Below are 21,374 nucleotides of genomic sequence, written 5' to 3'. Positions count from 1 at the left end.
ATCATATCTCATTGCCTGTACTATGTAATGGTATTATTGGAATCATACAGTGGTGATAAATAAGAGATGTCTTAAACTATTAACAACATCACAAAGGATGGCAACATATACAAACCAAGAAGCAACCCTTCAATTAATACTGTCCTTTTAATGTATATTGTATGTATATTTTATGTATTAAAAAATGTGTTGTTTCTATTTCAGGTGTTTTCCTCTTTTGCTGGGTTCCATTTTTCACAATCAACATAACAAACGCCATATGCATCAAATTTAAATCTAACCTCATGGGAAATCCAATATGTCAGCAGAATATGATCCTTGTTAGTGTCTTTGTCTGGTTAGGGTACATAAATAGTTTTCTTAATCCAGCGATCTACACAATATTTAATCCAGAATTCAGGAAAGCATTCAAAAAGATTTTGACCGATTGTTGCAAATGAGACGACTGAATGTGTTATACCTTTAATTTAAACTTCATGTCAATTGATATGGCATAACAATAAACATATTCATAACGTGCGAATTATTCTCTTTTTATAATGAGAATATGTCCAGGACAACACCATGAGTAATATTAAATAAATTGTACATATTGCCAATGATAAAATGGCAATTCTGGTATGGGCTCATAGTTCGACGAAGCAAGGCAAGTTTCATGTTTACTGTTCATAAGTAGGTAAACGAAAATAATTACCTATGTTAGAAGAAACTTTTACGGTAAAAATGTGCGCCAAAAAGTCAAAAAAGGTTTACAATGTGCAATCGGATTATCGACAAAAAGTTCTATGCGATTTCATTGTCGTAAAAGGTTGTGAGTAAAGAAAGGAGCAATTAACTAGACACAAGTTAACAAGTTTGTTTGGTTTTATTTGGTGCAATATAATATAAACTTGCCACGATTATTAATTATTAAGAGTGTTTGTTACACTTCATAATCCTACACAAGACTGTGTGTAGTATACTTTTAGTGACTTGGTAGATTTATGTCTATGGAAACCAAACTAATAAGGCAAGCCTTGTTCAGAGATACATTTATATTGTTTATATTGTTGACATTGTAATTAGAGACTGTGTAATAATTCCAGTTGTGATCATTATGTAACATATCTATTTATTGGAAGACACTGAATATAATAAAATTGTAACACGTTTCATCTGAAACTAGACTTCTTCATCCCTATATTTCGCTGGCACGTAAAGCGTACACAATTTTTACACAAAAAAAAAGTATACAGTAGGATTCAGATTAAAATTAATCAACAGGTGGACAAATAGCATCCACATTTTGGTTTAAAACTGATTTAATTCATTTACATTTCTTCATCAACTACCGAGGGGTCAATTTTATATACACTTGATGCTCCAAATATCATCCATTTAGAGACAACGCATAAGAAACCGCGTGGTTTGTTCAATTGCACAGTTTGTGAAACATATGTATAATATATGTAAGTGAGCTACATAAGTTTCTTTGAACAAAGGCTCACAATCGTTTATAGAAATAACTAGGTATTAAATGTGAACTGTAATAAACCAAGAGTTCTTCATCTGTGTTTCTTAAAAATTTTAATAAGGTTGTTTGTTAACGGTTTAGACGAAACGCGCGTCTGGCGTACTAAATTATAATCCTGGTACCTGGTAACTATTTTGAAGGAGGGCTTTTAAGTGAAATGCATTATCTTGATTTGTTTATTAGGTATGAACATTCGTATATACAATCATACTCGATGTTGATCAACAATGGGACAACATCGAATCGATCCCTTTATTTTGGTTTGACGTATTATGATACACATAGGTGAGATTACCAGCAGTTATATTTTGTTTCGTAAACTATAACTCATGATCTTTATATTATATCAGTAATGATCACCTTTGAAAACAGAGAAGTACGTACATTTTTTTTCTGGTAAAATATATAAATTTATAACTATTAGTACTTTAAAAAAAATGGGAGGTTAAAGATGAAAATGTCCATTTCTGCAAAGTTGGACTGTGACGCCCAATATTTGTTGCTGTTCATTTGGAAAAAACTATTGTTATTGCCATTTGTCTGCAGTATTACTAGTGTCGACTACAGCCCCTTTGAAAGTTGTTCCTTAAACAATATTGCTAGACATACGAAAAAAAGTTTAGAGCCAAGGCATACACTTTTTGAAGACAAAAATAAATACAAAAAGAACGTCTGCAAGTCTTTAGTTTGAATTTGTCCAACAAAGTTACTTTTCCGTAATAGATACTATCATCCACAACTTTATCTAAAACATATAAATTCATACAGTTGGACCGAATAAATTTCAGTTGATAGATAAAGTTGCGAATGACTGTAGTCTAAATGCAAAAGAAAGAATGTGGTCTATTATCGCTGCGTCGAAGACCCATTATTTGCCTTTGGCTGTTATCTGCTCTTTTGTCGAGTTGTTGTCTTTTGGACATATTCCCAATTTCCATTCTCAATTCTATTCTCGAGATCAAATCTCTCAAGTGACAAAATAAAATGTAATTGGAATTGCGGATTTCACCCCCCCCCCCCCCCCCCCCCCCCCCCGAAAATCAGGAACAACTTTGACGTATATATAAAATCATAATCCTGGGTATCTATGATGAGTTTATTTACAACCACTGGGTCGATGCCACTGCTGGTGGAGATTTATTTCCCCGAGGGTATCACCAGCCCAGGAGTCAGCACTTCGGTGTTGACTTGAGTTATCATTGATATGTTCATAGTAATAAATTAGCTGTTAACAAAACTTTGAATTTTTGAAATACTAAGGCTTTTCTACTTCAGGAATAAATTACTTTCGCTGTATTTGTCAAAACTTTTAGGAATTTTTGGTCCTCAATGTTCTTCAACTTCGTACTTTATTTGGCCTTTTAAACCTTTTTTGATTCGAGCGTCACTGATGAGTCTTTTGTAGACGAAACGTGCGTCTGGCGTATATATAATGGTATCTATGATGAGTTTATTTGAACACATTAGTTAAGGTCTCCATATTGTTAGGTTTATGCTTTGAAGCTCAAGATGGCCGATAATCTATAAGAACAAAATATAGTCGTCATTTAGTAACTTTCAGGTAAACACTCACCGACTTTAATATACAAGTTTTTGAAACAAGATGAAAATCTGAGTCTCACTTTAAATTTTCGTCAGTTTCGTTAGCGTGTACAAATAAACTATATTTACATACAAAGTTCGAATATTGATTTTTATCCTGCAATTTTTTTAAGCCTTAAACGTAGAACTTTTTTTATTTTCCAATCGTTGATTTCTTTATAAAAGAAATCTATTTTGACTTAAACGCAATTCTAAAAATAATAAATAATCGGTAATTTAATATAACGTCAGTTGCCGCTGCATAAGCAAGATACCAAGTAACTACATGTATATATAGAGAATAATACATGGCAAAATCCGTATCATCCTGAGATACCAATATCAGCCAGAGGGCCTTTAGGCCCGAGGGATGAGATAATTCGAGAGTGATACGGCATGTGATACGCATTTTGCAAAGTTTTATACGCTTTATCATATATTTCAACAGGAGAGTATATATATGAACTGCTTTCTGATTCCTAGCACCTGGGTTAACTTCATTTCTTCTTTAGTCTGTCTTGTTTTAAAAGCATTAAAACAACTGCTCATCCGAAGTACCTGGGTTACCTTACAATTTCCGTTTTTTGTATTTTTTTATGTGTTTTGTATGATATTCCATTGAGTTCTTTTTTATAGTTGCATTTCATGTGTCAGAAATATGAAAACTCGACGTTTATAACGTCACATTCCAAACAATGACGCCCGAATGAACGTTCATTTAGGACCCATTTTGAGGGAAAATGAATATCAAGAAGCTTGCATAAATTTTTGTAAAAATTAAAAAAAACATTAGTAGGGGTGTGATAAAGGGTGCGATAAAGGGTAGGGGTGTGATAAAGGGTATGATAAAGGGTGCGCATTAAAGTTGTGCGATATTGATTAAACAGCAGGCTATTTACCAAATATTCAAAACTACTGTATTTACTACTAAATGTATGATAAAAATATATATCACTCATGTTATCTATACATCCGTGTTTGTATAATAAAAAGTGACTTCAGAATTAATCGTATTTATATGTCGATACTGCATTGTCGGACCGACATAGACGCAGCAAGTTTCTTTATTCATTATTCATTTATTAAAATCAAACGTGTTCATTTGCAATTGTCAAATGTTTCAAGGGCATCAGTGACCGAGTTTTCAAAGTATTTGAACTTATGTATATCAATTGCCCCCTAACTTGGCAGGTGCGCTTGACTCTTAATTGGACAATATTCTGACGAACGTCGGGGGTTCTTACCGAACACTCCAGGCTTCACCATATAATAAAAATTGACCTCTACGAAATATCCTGCTACCTGCTAAAAGAGGCACTACACACCAATGAATCAATCAATCGAATATTTTGTCAAAAAATTATTCTATCAAGTTCTAATAAAGATTTCAATAAAAGAAAAATTTAAATATATACACAACAACAATACCAAGAGTATACATTTTATATATCAATAATAGCATATTTGTAAAAACTATTTAATATCTCGGATGAATAAAAGTGCTGACGTCACTAGTAGAACTGGACAACTAATCCTACCGTACGTAATCAATGGTGCCAGTTAGCCTATGATTTACTGTGGATTATGTATCTTTTCTTAAATCACTTGTGAATTCAACAAGTTCCTTCAATAGAGTCGACACAGATGTTACTTGAATCTCAATGCGAGAAATAACATAAATATAGATGCTGAACTTGAATCCAAAAGCTAATCAGAAGAAATTAGAGACAAATATAGTTAAACGAATTTACATTTCTTGTATTATTTATGGCAGTATATGTGAATTTATGAATAGAATTGGAAAATTGAATTAATATCGAATCCATAGAGACTGAAATATATTGCCCGCAAAACCGTTAATGTTATTATATTGCTATAATCAAATTGGTAAAATTAAACACCTGAATGCCTAATTACTTTGAGAAAGTAAAACATAGTCATAGTCATAGTCTGGAGCTGTTCTAAAATGTCTTCTTTTTCTATTTCTTGAGAAGTATATATTCAACCTGTCACTATAAAGTGTTAAAATTCATATTTACGCAACATATAAATAGTAACCAAAAAGGTTCCGCTATCACAAGAATGCCATGATGATGAGAGCTGCTAGAAAAAAACATACGAAATGAATAGATTTTCGACATTTTTGTGGAACCATTATATATAAAGAAGATATGGTTTCATTGTCAATATATACGGATATTTATAGACCAAAGGCAAAGAACAAATTCAAATGCGGATCCAGGATAAATTTTGATGAACAGGGGTGATCGGGGGCCCCAAACTAGTAAACGTTTGGTGTGAAATAGGTAAAAAATCTACATAAACCATGTATATAGCCTTTGTAAGGGGTGACCCGGGTTGCCTTCCCCTAAATCCACGTCTGAGATTAAAGGTTACCACAGGGCCTTCAATGTTTCATATTTCTGGTTCGAGGGGAGGGGGGTATGTGTTTTTTATCCGAGTCAGAAAATTATGAAGTAGTTTTTCAACGCTACCATTCCCCACCTTGAAGTGAAGTAAAATCGTTGTTCCCTAATGACAAGAAAATGTTATCTATCCAAAGATTTAACTTGAATTTCTAAAACAATGATGAATCTGCTGGTTCATTTCGTATCATTCTGTGCTTCGTGAAAATAGAGAAATTTGACTTAACGGTATGCTTCCATTATAATATTTTCGGCATTGATAAAGTGTCCAAAGCAGAATTAATGAAACGCATGCTATGATACGTTGTGCAAGAGGACGCCATGTTTACTGCTTTGTGACAAAATTTCAAATAACGTAATGCAGCCTGTGACGTCAAGTGTGATTCGCCGTGATTTGACGCGATAAAATAGTTCGTTTTTTTTTTTAATTTTCTCTATTATTGTAGGGATTTTTTTTTTGTAATTACCGATACACAAAATAGAGGACTTTTTGTTTTTGATACAGAAATTATCACTGTAAAATATCAGGCTCACCAGATATTTTACCGTGATAAAGTCGGTATCAAAAACAAAAGTCCTTTATTTTATATTTATAATGCAACATTGTTTGTAATGTTTGTTTTGTTTGGATAACGTTAACACTTCTCATGACATCAATTCAAAATTAATCCTATGAAAACGTACACGTAAGCACAGATCGAGGACTATGCAAGATGTTTAATGTATGATTTTACGTTGTGCTTGGTCAGTTTTATTAGAATGGAGATATCGATATTGTATTCAAAGCATCGACGGCATCAATTGGTGATTTAATGGTCGCAAATACGTGTTTACTCCCTCAGCTTACCATATTTTTTCCAATTGGTGCAGTCGGAGCTTAGAATCATTTTGATAAACTTCAAGTTGAATATATGGAAATATTTTTAGGTGCAACATGTGAGTTTTTTTGCTTATTATTGTAGAAATTACATGTCAATACATTCAGCAATTCAAAATGTCGGCTTCTTTAGTTACAGACAAGGAGATAGAGAATTTTACGCTAATATATTACGATAGTCAATATTCTTACACTAGAAGAAAGCTTTGTTTTACTACTGTAAACATGCAAAAAGAAAAAAAAACAAAAACAAATAAAGAATTTTAAGTAAGAAAAGAGATACGACACTTTTTCTTTTGGAAAAAATGCACATAGGACCGACCATGACAAGTGGTCCGATCTATATTTTTTTTTATTGCATAAATAATGTTTAGTCAAATATTTGTTAAAAAAGAGAGGCGAAAGATATATATAAAGAAATGTTCAAAGAAGAATGTGTCGTCGATTTATTCTTTATTTGAGGATAGCCATAGTTGGTGAAAATATTGGCAAATCTAAATGTAGTTGAACTTTTCTATATAGAGATGATTTCAGATTCCCTATTTGGAATTGTCCATGTCTAATGTCTAAGTATCAACTTTCAAGCAGCGCCTGTATGCGGAGTATATATTTCCAAGTTAGTTTGATGTTACAGGGTTTGTACTTCATATCATGATTTCCTTAATCATTGGTTGCTGCTTACAAAGAAGCTACAAAACCATTAGTTCAACGTGGTGCAATTTAAATTATCTCTTCGCTACTTTTACGGACGCTATCACGAGGTGATTGACCATTATTGAATATCCGTATCTTATAATGTCGTAACTACGATCCCGTGCCATCTCTCCGAATGTGACCTACCGATTAAGACTTATTACCGGGTTTATACTAACAGGAAAAGTTTATCGGAAGATATCTCGACCTTGTTAATAAATATTCCGGCAACAATTTACAAATTATATACAATGATCTTGAAGTATAGCTTCTAGTACTATTTGTTGTAATATACGTTTGTCCTGGCTTGGTACTCGTCATTCTGTTATTAAGCTATGGCATATTTAGTTTACTTATGTTTTGTGTATATAGTTTTTATTTGGAAATCATTTGTCATATTTATGACTTAGTTCAGGCATTTTCTTATGTATAAATAGTCGATAAAACCTGGTTGTGAAGTTATCTTTTTGTTAATCAAATGAAAGTCATCATGACATGTTTCATATTGAAAATCTAGATTGAAGATTTATAAGGAGGTATTAATATTTTGGTTACTATTCCCTCGAATTTGACATATATATAAGCGTTCATCGCAGTACCAGAATCAATGGCACACGAGACGATTTTGATATTAAAATTATCGTTTTCACTAAAATAAGTAGCAATATACACCTCCACCTACATATGGGATATTTATTTTCAAATTATTCGATATTCCAGAGCTTCAGCTGCTACTCAGATTATGTCAAACGTACACAGTGTCTAAGTAGAGAGCCATCGAAGATACCAAGACCTAGTTGAAAAATATTCCGTATCAACTTTACAAATAATACACTATGGTCTTGAAGTATATATTCTAGGTACTGCCATTGTTTTTTTGTTTTTTTTTATCTTAATTACGTGTTACAAAATAGTTATCAAAGGTACCAGGATTATAATTTAAAACATTGTTGTGACGTCATTTTATTGTTTTACTCGTTCTTTATTTCAGTGATTGGACTATAATTTACCTGTAAGAAACCATTATGTTACCTTTATCTATCCAATATTTTAACGAATAGCCCTCCGCTTTACTAAATTATAATCCTGGTACCTTTGATAACTATTCTTAAAAATATTGGACAGCTAAAGGTAACATAACTGATTCTTACAAGTATATTATAGTTCAATCACTGCAATTAAAAAACCTATTAATTATCCAAATTGTTTTCATCATGTAAACCAAAATACAGCAAAAGAACAAATGACAATTAAAAAAACCAACATTTTATTTATCTTACCTTCCAATACACTAACTTTGTCACACATCAGAATGGTTTCTTGAAGCAAAAAAACACTTTCAAATTGAGTTTTAACACTCCCGATACTTATATCATAGCCATTTTTCTCATGGTTTTGGTTTGTTTCTTTTAGGACAATTCAATAAGTTGATTATGCTCGTTGTTAGTCTTGTTTTTGTTGCATTTATGATTTTATTTTTAAAAAAGTCATCATCGTCCGTCTTTATGCTATCAAAATTGACCTCTCGTGTTGCTCATATTCTTCCTTACATCATTTTCAACTACAATTAAAATGAAAAAAAGGGCAATAAAGTAACGCTTCTAAAATTTGATAGATCGTGTCGCAATACAAGGGCCATGAAAACCTTATCGTGATTACAAAGGGCGAATATAAAACTTCCTTCATGAACTAGGGGACTATAATAGTTTTTAAAATTTTAATGTTTCGGCGTTGATAGTGTTTTAAGTCTGATATTATTGCATAAATATGAGTTTAATGCAACACTTAAATAGAGAAGACATAACCACATTTTATCTGGTCAGGCAAACCAATCGTGTGTCCAATTCGCACTTTGTTCGCAGTTATTGTTTAATAGCAGATTTTTTTTCAAAAGAAAATCGAGACAAAATTACGTTTTGGTAACATTTAAAAAAAATGCAAGGTACTCAATTCACAAATAAACGAAAAGAGAGCGACACGACCTTGCAGAAAGGAAAAAAAAATAGAAAAGAAGGTGGTATACAGGTGGTACCGTTTGAATAAACAATAACAACTAGTAAAAAATAAGACCCCAGAATAAACAAGAAATTAATAGAAGAGGACTACATTTTGAAATATAATATATATATAAAACGTGCCATTATTAGCTGCCTAACCTATATCTTATTTGTAATCCGCACTGAAATAATGTTTCTGAATAGATTTTGAATACACATTTGATTATAATCCAAAGTTTGAAACAATGCAATCACTTATAACGGCATATCTTTCTTCGTTTCTGCATTAAGAATATACTTTCATCACTTTATCCATTTTGAAACACAAACCGTGTGTAAAGGTAATCACGGAAACTATGAGCGGAAGTTTTGAGTACTCCCTGCACACGCAAAAATCATGATACGCATACCCAGTGTGTTTTATTCTTCATGTAGCAATACATGTTGCTTACCTTCAGCTGTACCTTCTTTTTGCCTATTTTTTTTAAGCTGAGCTACTGTTTAAAGGGACCAACATGTAGGATATATTTCAATGTAAAGAAAGTTTATTCACAAAACAATTTTTATACTTGATTAGAATATATCTTTGCTTGCTTTTTCTTTTGGTTTACCCTTTTCGACGTGTTAAACAATGTCTCTAACAGTCCATTCTGTAAAATATTGAACAGGTCTTCGGCACTTACAATATTCTTTTATTTGTCTATATGCATATTACTGTTACTGCTTAGTCTATTTTTGGTGATAATCATTTGACGTGGCTCTGTAATTATAAATCCCGTCATTGCGTTATTGTGCTATGGTAATGTTTTGTATTCATGTCTTTCATTTTTGCTTATATGCTTTGTCTATGCTATTTGTGTTTCTTTGTTACATATTTGTCTGTTTTTAAAAGTTATTATGATTATAACTCAATGTTGACTGATGTACCCCTATTTTTGATATTTTCATTTATTTTAATATATATGTTTGTTTTTGTTCGCATATCGTTATAAATTTTATGGAATTTTGTGCAACTGTCATACAAGTGAGAGGTTTTGCTAGCTATGAAACCAGGCTTAAGCCACTATTTTCTTCATACGAAAAATGCCTGTACCAAGTCAGGAATATGACAGTTGTTATCCATTCGTTTGATGTGTTTGAGCTTTTAATTTTGCCATTTGCTTACGGACTTTCCTCGGAGTCGGTATTTTTGTTATTCTACTTTTTATTATGCGTCCTACTCTCTGAAAATCAAAAGAATATATCTACGTATGACAGGCTCCACGAGAAAAAAGGAATGAATATATAATTCATGAATATGAAAGTTGTATTCCATATGTTTGATGTGTTTTGGGTTTTTATTTTGCCATATGTTATCCATTCGTTTGAAATGTTTGAGCTTTCGATTTTATCATTTGATTACGGATTTTCCGTTTTAAAATTTTCGTTGGAGTTGACAACAATGTTGTGCTAAATACTTTAAACAAGAGGCTGCTTTCCTATCATGATTTCCTTACAAGAGGGTTGCTTTTAACAAAAGAGTACATTGTACTCATAAGAAGATTTATAGATCTTGTAGTAGAGATTCTGAAGACTAAAGGGACAACAACAGAAATACTGCCATGTAGGGCAAAAGAGATATAGAAAAGCGACCTATAGACAAACAGTTTATTATATGCTACGGATGGGTAAGTAGATGCTGCTACGAATGTGTTGCTCATGTTAGTACAAACGCTGGATGACTGAATATAAAAAAAAAGAGGAAGGGTACTTGATATTCATGTAGACAAAGATGACTCTAGGAACGATTTGTAAATTAAGATTTCAAAAGTCGATTTAAAATGGATGGCTCGACATGAGGTAATTAAATGAATGAAGTTGATAAAAAGTTAACAATGCGAACGTGTAATACCGATTTTTATGTACCTCATATAAAGGAGGGGAAAGTGTTATCATTAACTTACAAAGCAGCCTTACTTACAATTAAATCTTCAGAGGTCTGCTGTTAATTCAAATGAGTGGTTATGATTCTGAAAGATTATGGAAATGATAAATTACACATTCTAAAAAGATATATCGTCTTAAAATAAATAAGATTTTTATCTGGATATGAAGCGAGTAGAGATGATGCACCATCTATCTGGCTTATACTAAGTGTCATTAATAAATCACCAGGGGTACTGAGAATCAATTAAATACAAAATCCTACAATCATAATCGAGTTCATTGGATATAAATATTAAAAAAGGCTTACTCGATACAAGCTATTTGTTACTTCCTTTGTATCTTCTGTCAAATCAATCAACGATCGCATTAACAATTTTTCAAGAGTGCTTTTCCTAAATGTATTTTTTTTAAATGAGAAGGACAAAAAAAAACCACTGTCATTTGAATAATCAATTTGGACAAAAGATTCACATATGTGGTATAATAATAAAATTGTACATATGCATTTAAGTAGGATAACAGTATACTATGATTGTATAAGAGATTTTATTTTTTACACAGAAAAAAATGCTCCAGTATTTTTAGGGTTGCGAAATAATAAATCAAAGTAATTTATCTGCTTATTATATGAACAGATGTTTCAAACATAAGTAGAATATAAGTATCTTTTTAATTTACCATTTAAAACAGTTGCCTTCGTCAAGTGATTATAACATATCAATTACAAGGTCTTTGTCATGTTCGTAACGTTGATATAATAATCTATCAATATTTCAATGAATGATTGGGAAATAAAGTTATATGAATGTTGAAGTAATTTTTTGTTTGACCCTCTGATTTGTTTTATGGAGTGGTATTAAATTGTCCTTAACACATGGAAAAGGTATACAATTCTTTTATATAGACCATAAGCAACAGAAGTCTATTAAAGGCAACAGCAGTATATCGCTGTGTCAAACGTAATAAATTGATTGAGAGAAAAGTAAACCGGGTTACAAACTAGAACCGAGGGAAACACATCATCTTCAAGAGGAAAACAACGAAACAATAGAAACACCGAAGTATAACAAAACCAAACGTAAACATACATAGAAACGTACTATTTGATTATAACAACAACCATATTCCTGACTTGGTGCAGGAGGTTTTAACCAATTCACAATTCATATATCCAGCGAGAAAGCACAAATAAATGTAAAGTAAAAACAGAGAAACACGAGACTTAGTGAAACGTCATATTAATTGTCAACGTACATATTGGTTTTCACACTGGTTCAAAACTTAACAATAGGAAAATTGATGTAATCGTCAAATTTATAGATTACAAAACCATCATTACAAATGCCCAATTTAAGTCGATTAATTTTAAGTTCAATGTTAAATAGAAATATATGAACATGAGTATGAAACTTTAATGCGACAACACTTCACAATTTTCATAGAAGTTTACAGTTATAAAATTGAGAATGGAAATAGGGAATGTGCGAAAGAGACAACAACCCGACCATAGAAAAAAAACAACAACAGCAGAAGGTCACAACAGGTCTTCAATATCACAATGAGGGTTGGTTGAAAACAAAGCTTGACGACAAAAGATATGATTTCAGTTTTCCAATTGCGAACTTTCCATTTCTAAGTAGCAACATTCCAGTAGCACCTGCATACGAGGTATATACCTCCTAATTGATACGATATTCCCGTGCTAGTATTTCCTATCATGATTTTTTTGATAGAAGGTTGCTACTGACAATGAAGCTATTTAACCAAGAGTTCCAAGTGGTGAAGTTGAAATAATCCCTTCGTAAATTTTACGGACGCCATCACGAGTTGGTTGACCGTTATGGAATACCCGTTTCAAAGATAACATCGAATATGTTCCCTACAACTACAACTAGTAACTACAACCCCCTTCCCTTTCATGAATATGACTACCGAATTAGACTATGTACCGGATTTGTTATAACATGAGCAACATAACGGGTGCCACATGTGGAGCAGTATCTGCGTACCCTTCCGGAGCACCTGAGATCACCTCAAGTTTTGGTGGTGTTCGTGTTACTTATTCTTTAGTTTTATATGTTGTGTCATGTGTACTTTTGTATGTTTTTTTCATTTTTAGCCATGGCGTTGTCAGTTTATTTTCGATCTATGAGTTTGACTGTCGCACTGGTATCTTTCGTCCCTCTTCTATATATGTAGGTTACCGTACAACTAAAGTTTGAAGGAAAATCATCAACAAGTTTACAAATACATATTTGTTTGTTTGAAGTCGGATACTTGTTCTGACAAATGTTTTAAGGGAAAAGCTAGCTATGCATCAAGTGACAGAATCAGACAGAACTAGTTTCGAAAATAAAATGTCTATTCACATTTATTTACTTTCAAAGTAAGTTGCGTAAATAGCAACCTAAACTAGGAAGTAATAATATCTGAAAAACTGACTGAAAGCAAAAGCCCTTTCTTTATTAGGAAGTAAGCTCCTTTTTATTTTTTCCTGAAGCCCAATATTCTACCATTAACAGAAAGATACATGAAATTGAGGGTCAATTGAATAAGGATATAAATAACAGGCCTATTAAGGTGGCAATCGTACATTAAGGTAGTCCGATTTGAACAGACGTCGGTAGTAGTGCTTCAAAGATAATTTTTTGCTCCTAGAAAGGTATATGAAAGCCATTATTTACGCTCGTCTGGCGTATTAAATCATAACCCTGGTACCTTTGATAACTTTTTTTATCAGCCATGTTATTGTGAAAAGGTAATAAATTTACAAAGTAGCGACTGTTACAGATTATAACGGATGCTATGTCCCTACGAGTTTCATAAAGTCAGAACATTGAAACCAAATTGTTTAAAATGAATGCTGTTGTAATGGCAAATTTTGATGGCAATGTTTGAGATTGAAGTTTTTTGGGGTCATGAATGTATTACAAATCAATTTTTATTCCAAAGACCTTAATGTAAAATACGATTCACATCGTGACAATAATAGGTAGCTTCTTGATTTATTTAATTTTGCCTAATTAACATAAAGATAAACCTAATGCCTATTTAGTGGCTTGCCTCCCGAACACGGAGTCGATCTTTTTTTTTATTTATAATGTGTATATAGCTTGTAAAGTTCACTAAGCTAAGCTTCATATGAATAAATAGGGTTTGTATTGAATGCGTCAATGAAAAATAAACTAATATCACAGAGAACATTTACAGTTGTGAACAATCTGTCATAACACTGTTCATTACAGTTCTAAAATTGAGAATGGAAATGGGGAATGTGTCAAAGAGACAACAACCCGACAAAATAAAAAGCAACAGCAGAGGGTCACCAACAGGTCTTCAATGCAGCGAGAAACTCCTGCACCCGGAGGCGTCCCTCAGCTGGCCCCTAAACAAATATATTTATATCTAGACCATTTATAACATTGGACAGTTGTATCTTTGAACTGTGATAATCTGTTTAAAAGTAGACTAACTCGTATCTTTTTAAGCGTTTATAACTGTCAGAATCTTTGTTTCCCTAGTCACATGCTCAAGCTTAAGGGTTAAGAGAAACAAAAAGCAAAAGTACAATCAACGTTCTGTTTTCCTTTGACGTTGACATAAACTCGTCATGGCGAAATATAATTCAAAAACAAATACTTGATTGATCTTTCCATACAGAAGACATATTCTCATCAAGATGGATCCACAAACGTTTAACGATAAGACAACTATTAAATATTTTAAAGTGTAATGTATTATCTTCATGTTTCTACTGTTAATGGGATTTGATCGGAGATGAGTAAACTTCTTCTGAAGATTGTTAATTTCATTCTATATTTGATTATCAATTTATGAATGGTAAAGAGTTATATAAAGACAAGACAGTAATTGCCATTAAACTTTCCAGATCAGGGCATGTCGCATGTTATACTATAATTTTCTGTCTAAATAAAAAAGATGACATCTTTTTCTTCGTATTAAATGTCCTTCATCCTTTTATCTCATAGAATACAGAATCGGTGTACATGACAACAAAGGCATGTTATTCGTAAATACTTTAATTGATATTTAATTAGAAGAATTATTAAGAAATATGGGTAATTTTCGTGAACTAATTTCATATTCTATCACAATAAACAAAAACTAAAATTAGTATGTGCCTGTCCCAAGACAGGAGCCTGTAGTTCAGTGGTTGTCGTTTGTTTATGTGTTACATATTTGATTTTCGTTCATTTTGTTTTTATGTAAATAAGGCCGTTAGTTTTCTCGTTTGAATTGTTTCATTTTCATATCAAGGCCTTTTATAGCTGACTATGCGGTATGGGCTTTTCTCATTTTTGATGGCCGTACGATGACCTATAGTCGTTATTGTATGTGTCATTTTGATTTCTTGTGGACAGTTGTCTCATTGGCAATCATACCACATCTTCTTTTTCTATATTTAAGATTATGAATACTTGAGGTTTTGAAGATATCCTATTTGTTTCCTTTCCCATTAGCAATCATATAGGATTGTTGATTAAACACATTTTATGATCGATTATAATTGCTTTGATAAGTAAGGCGATTACTTATAATGTTATACCTAATGATATAATTTGTTGAATGGTTTATTTGTTATGTGTGGATTTTATATTTGGTACAAGTAAGCTAAGCTCCATATACATAAACCATACCATAAAAAGGTTTACTAAAAAGGAATGTTCCCAGTAAGAAAGTTGAACGAGACACATATGTGTCATATAACATGTTCAACCAACCGTTATAATTAGGTTTTGACTATGTTCTGGATCTTACAAATATTTGGACCATACGTGTATTTAGACTATACGTGTATGTCATGACCATATTCATACATACTCGACTGGTCCGGCCGCAGGTGTATGCATTAGGTATGTCCCTTCAAGGCGTAAGTAATTAAGAAATCATATATTATTTGTGACATATGTTTGGAATCAACATAGATACATACAATCGTTAAATAAAAAACCCACAATAAATGGGGTTGTTCAATTTGGTATATACATTTGTGTGCTTCATTGCTACATATTTGTTTGTTCTTTTATAGTGATAAAGATTAACACAATGTCTATTTTTGACAATTTTACTTATTATGTCTATTTGTTTTGTTCACGCATTGTTGTCAATATAATGAAATTTGACGCGACTGTCATACACGTAAGAGGTTAAGCTATCTTTAAACCCATGTTCAATCCACATTTTTCTACATCAGAATGTGCCTGTACCAAATCAGGATTATGACGGTTGTTATCCATTCGTTTGATGAGTTTCAACTTTTGATTTTCTTACTTGAATAGGGACTTTTCGTTTTCAATTTTCCACGGAGTTGAGTATTTTTGTGATTTTACTTTTTATTTGATCGAATGATGATTACTATTACATGATAAATGAACTAAAGTGGTTAAATAGGTCATTTGTTTAAAATATATAGCACTTGGAACATTACATCCTCTTTTTTCCTTTTTCTATATTTTTTCTTCATTGTTTAAGTAAATGAGAAAATCAAATTATATTTTGATAATCATAAACAAATGGTCGCTTGAATTTAAAAGAAAAACTATCAAAGACCTCATGTATTATATTTGGATAATAAGTAAATGTATATAATAATATTAAATGAACTTAATACAATTTTCGTGGATTAAGGAAAACTTACATTTCATTGATATTTAAATTCTTTAGTGTTGCCGAAGTCTGCATATAACCGTATAACAAGTAAAAAATTGTAAATTAATATTAACTTAGTAATTTGAAGGTTTGCAATGTCCTCTTTCCTATATTTGTTTTATATTCTTGGCGATTTTATCTCACATCCTATTTGTGATACTTAAAACTCAAAAGAGACCCTATTAGCTCAAATGAAATCCAGTAAGACATTCAAAGGAACAAAACAGTGAAGCATGTGTGACACAGGTGAGCACATGATATCACCCACAGTTTTTGGTGGGGTTCGTGTTGCTTAGTCTTTAGTTTTTTATGTTGTGTCTTCTGTACTATTAGTTGTCTGTTTGTGTTTTTATTTTTAGCTATGGCGTTGGCAGTTTATTTTCAATCTATGAGTTGGACTCTCCTTCTGGTATCATTCGTCCCTCTTTTAAAAGAGCAACTCTAAATAAAATCAAAGGTTGGATATGGTTCAAAATGGAAAAGGGGCATACGAATCAAATGAACTGTCAAGAAGCCTTTTTGGGAATAGCAACAACGTCATTAGGAACAAGTTGTGGGAATCAACAGAACTCAGAAGGAAAATGACTGAAATCACTGGAGCTCAAAATGTTGTGGGAATATTACTTCTCACAATAATCAGATGCATACATCAGCAGAATTCACAATTGCATGTCTTTATTTATATGATTGAACTCATACAAGGTCATTAACCATGTTTAATATATGCATATTAAAAAACATTAAGATGATGAAATGTCAAATCTCATTATTGTTCAAAGACTTTTATATCATTCATTATAGATAAATGGTCCGAATAATTCATTTTACCCGCATACAATATGGTCACGTTATAAAAATCGACTGTTTCCCAATACAATGTTAATGGGGGTTAATTAAATAGTAATACCTAATTGACATGATAAACTTAAAAGTAAATCTCTTTTATCAATCAATTATAAAATGATTAATAACCATATTATTTGACATTTGTCCATAAACAGAACAACGTTGATGAACGCTGACATTTAGATGTAGATATAAGAAGATGTTGTATGATTGTCAATGATATATCTAGCTACCAATGGTCAAATACCAAGTTAATTATGTAAACTTATTTAGGTCACCGTATATGTTTGACTGTATATGTAGAACGCATTTTTTTCGAATTCTTTTACATTCCTTTTGTTGTGCGATATCAAAATAATTTTGTATATAATATTCCATGTATTTACTGCTACTTTTTAAAAGTTTTCAATACATGTTTCAGACTAGCAATCTTTAGTTTTGACTAATGTATTTCTGCATATTTAAGGCCACAAGCATAATATATACTAAGTTAAAAGTCTACTGGAAAATTCAACTTCCTGAAAATGTCTAAACAATATACGTTGACTCAATAAAGACACCAACAAAAACTGTTCCCGAAGCGAAATGCTTTTAAACTGAATGATCATGTACATTGAATGACAAACTGTAATTGCATGACAGAAATAATATAAGAAGTAACAAACGAAAAACACAAATTTCTTACTAGATCTGGCACATATTAATGTGAAGTTGTTTAACATTCATGTAGGCGCCAACCTCCCCTAACTTGATACATCGGTAAACAACTAACCCTTTATAAGCACCTGCGATCAATACAAGTTTTTGTTGGGGTTCGTGGTGTGTCTTGTATACTATTTTTTGTCTGTTTGTCTTTTTTTTAGCCATGACGTTGTCAGTCTATTTTCGATCTATGAGTTTGAATGTACCTATGGTATCTTTCGCCCCTCTCTTCTGTGACAGTACTACACACGAACTAGCTATCAAATTCAGTTGACATGGGGATCGATAGAAATCCAAAATCCTTACAGCAAAACTAGACACACAGTAAATCTGGCTCTTTTCGAAATTCTCAAAGTCAATACATTTTATTTTAAAACCCAATATTAACTCATAAAACTATAGTGTATCCAAGACAAAAACATCTTACTTGAATCCATTTGATTTATTTTAGTTGCTTCTAGGGAGACGAATGATGCCTTGTTTGTCTTTCTTTGTATAAATGTACGATAATGACAATATTGTCAATGGAACCAAAATAATATTTTATATATTAACGATCATAGGCGGTTTATTTGTGACTGTAATGCATTATTCTATTATTCTTATAAATAGAACTATATGAACCGATCATATAAGAATGGATTTACATTTTGATATTCCTAAATCAGCTTTGATAACTGTATTTAATCAATCCTCGATGGCTCAACTTTATCAAAATCGAAATCTGATATCAATATAGTAATTCTTTGTAAAAACTATCGCCGTGTCGATACTTCCGCGGGTGGACGATAAGCTAGCTCCTGAATATTTGAGTAAATTTTTGATTTTCAATTACTTAGTTATTGTATCTAGGCCTTTGGCATCACCGAAGAGACTTTCATTGTCAATTTCCTCATCTGGTGTAGTAGTAAAATTGGTATATCTGACTTAAAAAGTACCACTGAGTCGATACCTCTGATGGTGGATTATAAGTTCTGGAAGGTATTAAAATAGTCAACAGTATTTGAATATCTCCGATTTTCCCCAGTGTTTAAGTATCTCCGATTGATATCAGCTAGCTGGTATGGATTGTCAATCAACGAATTACCTTATCTGGTCTAGATCCAACAAATTCAGCACCTTGGTTTCGACACTATGCAATATATCAGATCAATCTTGGCTTTTGTATACATAGATGAATGATAGTTGCTTTACTTATAAATTCAAATGTTCTATCCTACAAATAGTTACGTATATCACATTAACAAAAAAAAAGAACATTTGATTATAGTATTGGTTGCATTTTTACATTTCCATGTACTTCAGTAGGTTACACGGAAGTTATCAGAAAGGACAATATTATCATAACAGATGTTGGATGCAGACACATTCACAGAATGCTATTTACTACGTACAGTGCACATCTTGCTCGGGGTAAAGTCTAGTGCTGATTGCTTGTCTTTATTTATATATCAAATGACGCATTATGTAGTAGCATTACAGTAACAGAAAATAAAATTATGAAAAACTAATGAAATGGCTATTACAGCTAGATATAATCCGTCAATATCAAATAAAAATAACGTTTATGATAAAAAAAAAAAATGAAATAATAATAAATGGCTCCCTTAAAAAATGCAGTGACCACATATGGATAAATAAAAGTTAAAGAAAAGTTCATAAATTAATTTCAACATTAACTTTCTTTAACTTTACAAATGCCTTAAAGAGGAACGAAAGATACCAAAGGGACAGTCAAACTCATAAATCTAAAACAAACTGACAACGCCATGGCTAAAAATGAAAAAAGACAAACAGAAAAACAATAGTACACATGACACAACATAGAAAACTAAAGAATAAACAACACGAACCCCACCAAAAACTAGGGGTGATCTCAGGTGCTCCGGAAGGGTAAGCAGATCCTGCTCCACATGTTAATTGATGATTTCATAATAGCACTTTGTAAAAACTATTTCAGCAAAAAATTATAGTATGCGACTGAGTAAGATTAATTCTATATATCAGTTTCTACTTACAGAATAAGTATTTTCAAAATACTGAACTCCCAGGTAAATTAAAAAAAAAAAAAAATGTGAAAGTTCATAATTCCTGACATAACTGAAATGTTCGACCATGATATTCAACAGAACGAATTTAAACACAGCGAATTGCTGTTCGAAAAAAGCATAAAAATATTGTTAAAATAGAACAATAAACCATATAGTAAATTGTGTTTTATACGAAAAGGAGACGGATAAATTTCTGTAATTGACTTGAATGCCCTCAGTTATAAAAGTTAAATAATATTGATACCAAATAAATATAATTGTGTTATTGAGACATGAAAATGTTCTCAAACTGAAAAAAAATTAAAAAAATTCATACGATATGAAAAAAAACCCAGAATGTGTAGTTGGAATGTTTATGTCATAACTATTTCCCACGGTTAAAATAAAGTGGATTTAAGACATCATAGGCAACTTTACTTACAAATTTAAATGCCATGAACAGGAATTTTGGTCCTCAATGCTCTTCAACTTCGTACTTTATTTGGCCTTTTTAACTTTTTTGGATTCGAGCGTCACTGATGAGTTTTTGGTAGACAAAACGCGTGTCTAGCGTATGTACAAAATTTAGTCCTGGTATCTATGATGAGTTTATTTAGACGTGTTGACTGCGCATGATCAATTCAATACAATACTTTATTCAGCTATCATCACCTTGTCTAAACCATCTGTACCGTCTGTCTTCTACAATGCAATAACGTATATAAAAGACTATGTCTAATGAATAATTGAAGAGTAATGCTGTTTTGTTATGGAGTGAATAATTTAATAGAATGTCAGAAAAAGATGACTGTTACAAGATTCGCCGTGCGCCTGTTACAAACACATGGATATGCTCCATCAGATAAATTACTTTGAAAGACGATTATTTCATTTCAAATTGAGCACATTGAACTGTCGCCCAGGTTATTTGTGGTCAATTCGTGAATAACATACCAATAAATGATCTGCTGAACTTGTAATTGAAATTTTTCAGCATATCAAAAACAAAATTCAAATTTGTACACTAATTTAAAATAAAGGCAACAGTAGCATACCGCTGTTCAAAAGACATAAAGCGATTGAGAGAAAATAAAACTGGATTACAAACTAAAA

The 21,374-nt window shown here is 31.9% G+C and overlaps 1 protein-coding gene across 3 annotated transcripts in view; it reads left to right on the top strand.

The window, feature by feature from the left end:
• Nucleotides 1-1,161, top strand: part of LOC139525507 (dopamine D2-like receptor) — a 205,740-nt gene extending 204,579 nt beyond the window's left edge. For all 3 annotated transcript variants that reach the window (XM_071320897.1, XM_071320896.1, XM_071320899.1), the window contains one exon: nucleotides 205-1,161. In XM_071320897.1, the coding sequence (XP_071176998.1) occupies nucleotides 205-440 (236 nt within the window). In that variant the 3' untranslated portion in view covers nucleotides 441-1,161. The remainder of the gene's footprint in view (nucleotides 1-204) is intronic.
• The last annotated feature ends 20,213 nt before the right edge of the window (nucleotides 1,162-21,374 follow it).

The sequence above is a fragment of the Mytilus edulis genome, chromosome 5, assembly GCF_963676685.1.
Source record: "Mytilus edulis chromosome 5, xbMytEdul2.2, whole genome shotgun sequence".
NCBI classification, from domain to species: Eukaryota; Metazoa; Mollusca; class Bivalvia; order Mytilida; family Mytilidae; genus Mytilus; species Mytilus edulis.
This window is presented reverse-complemented; position numbering and strand designations above follow the sequence as displayed.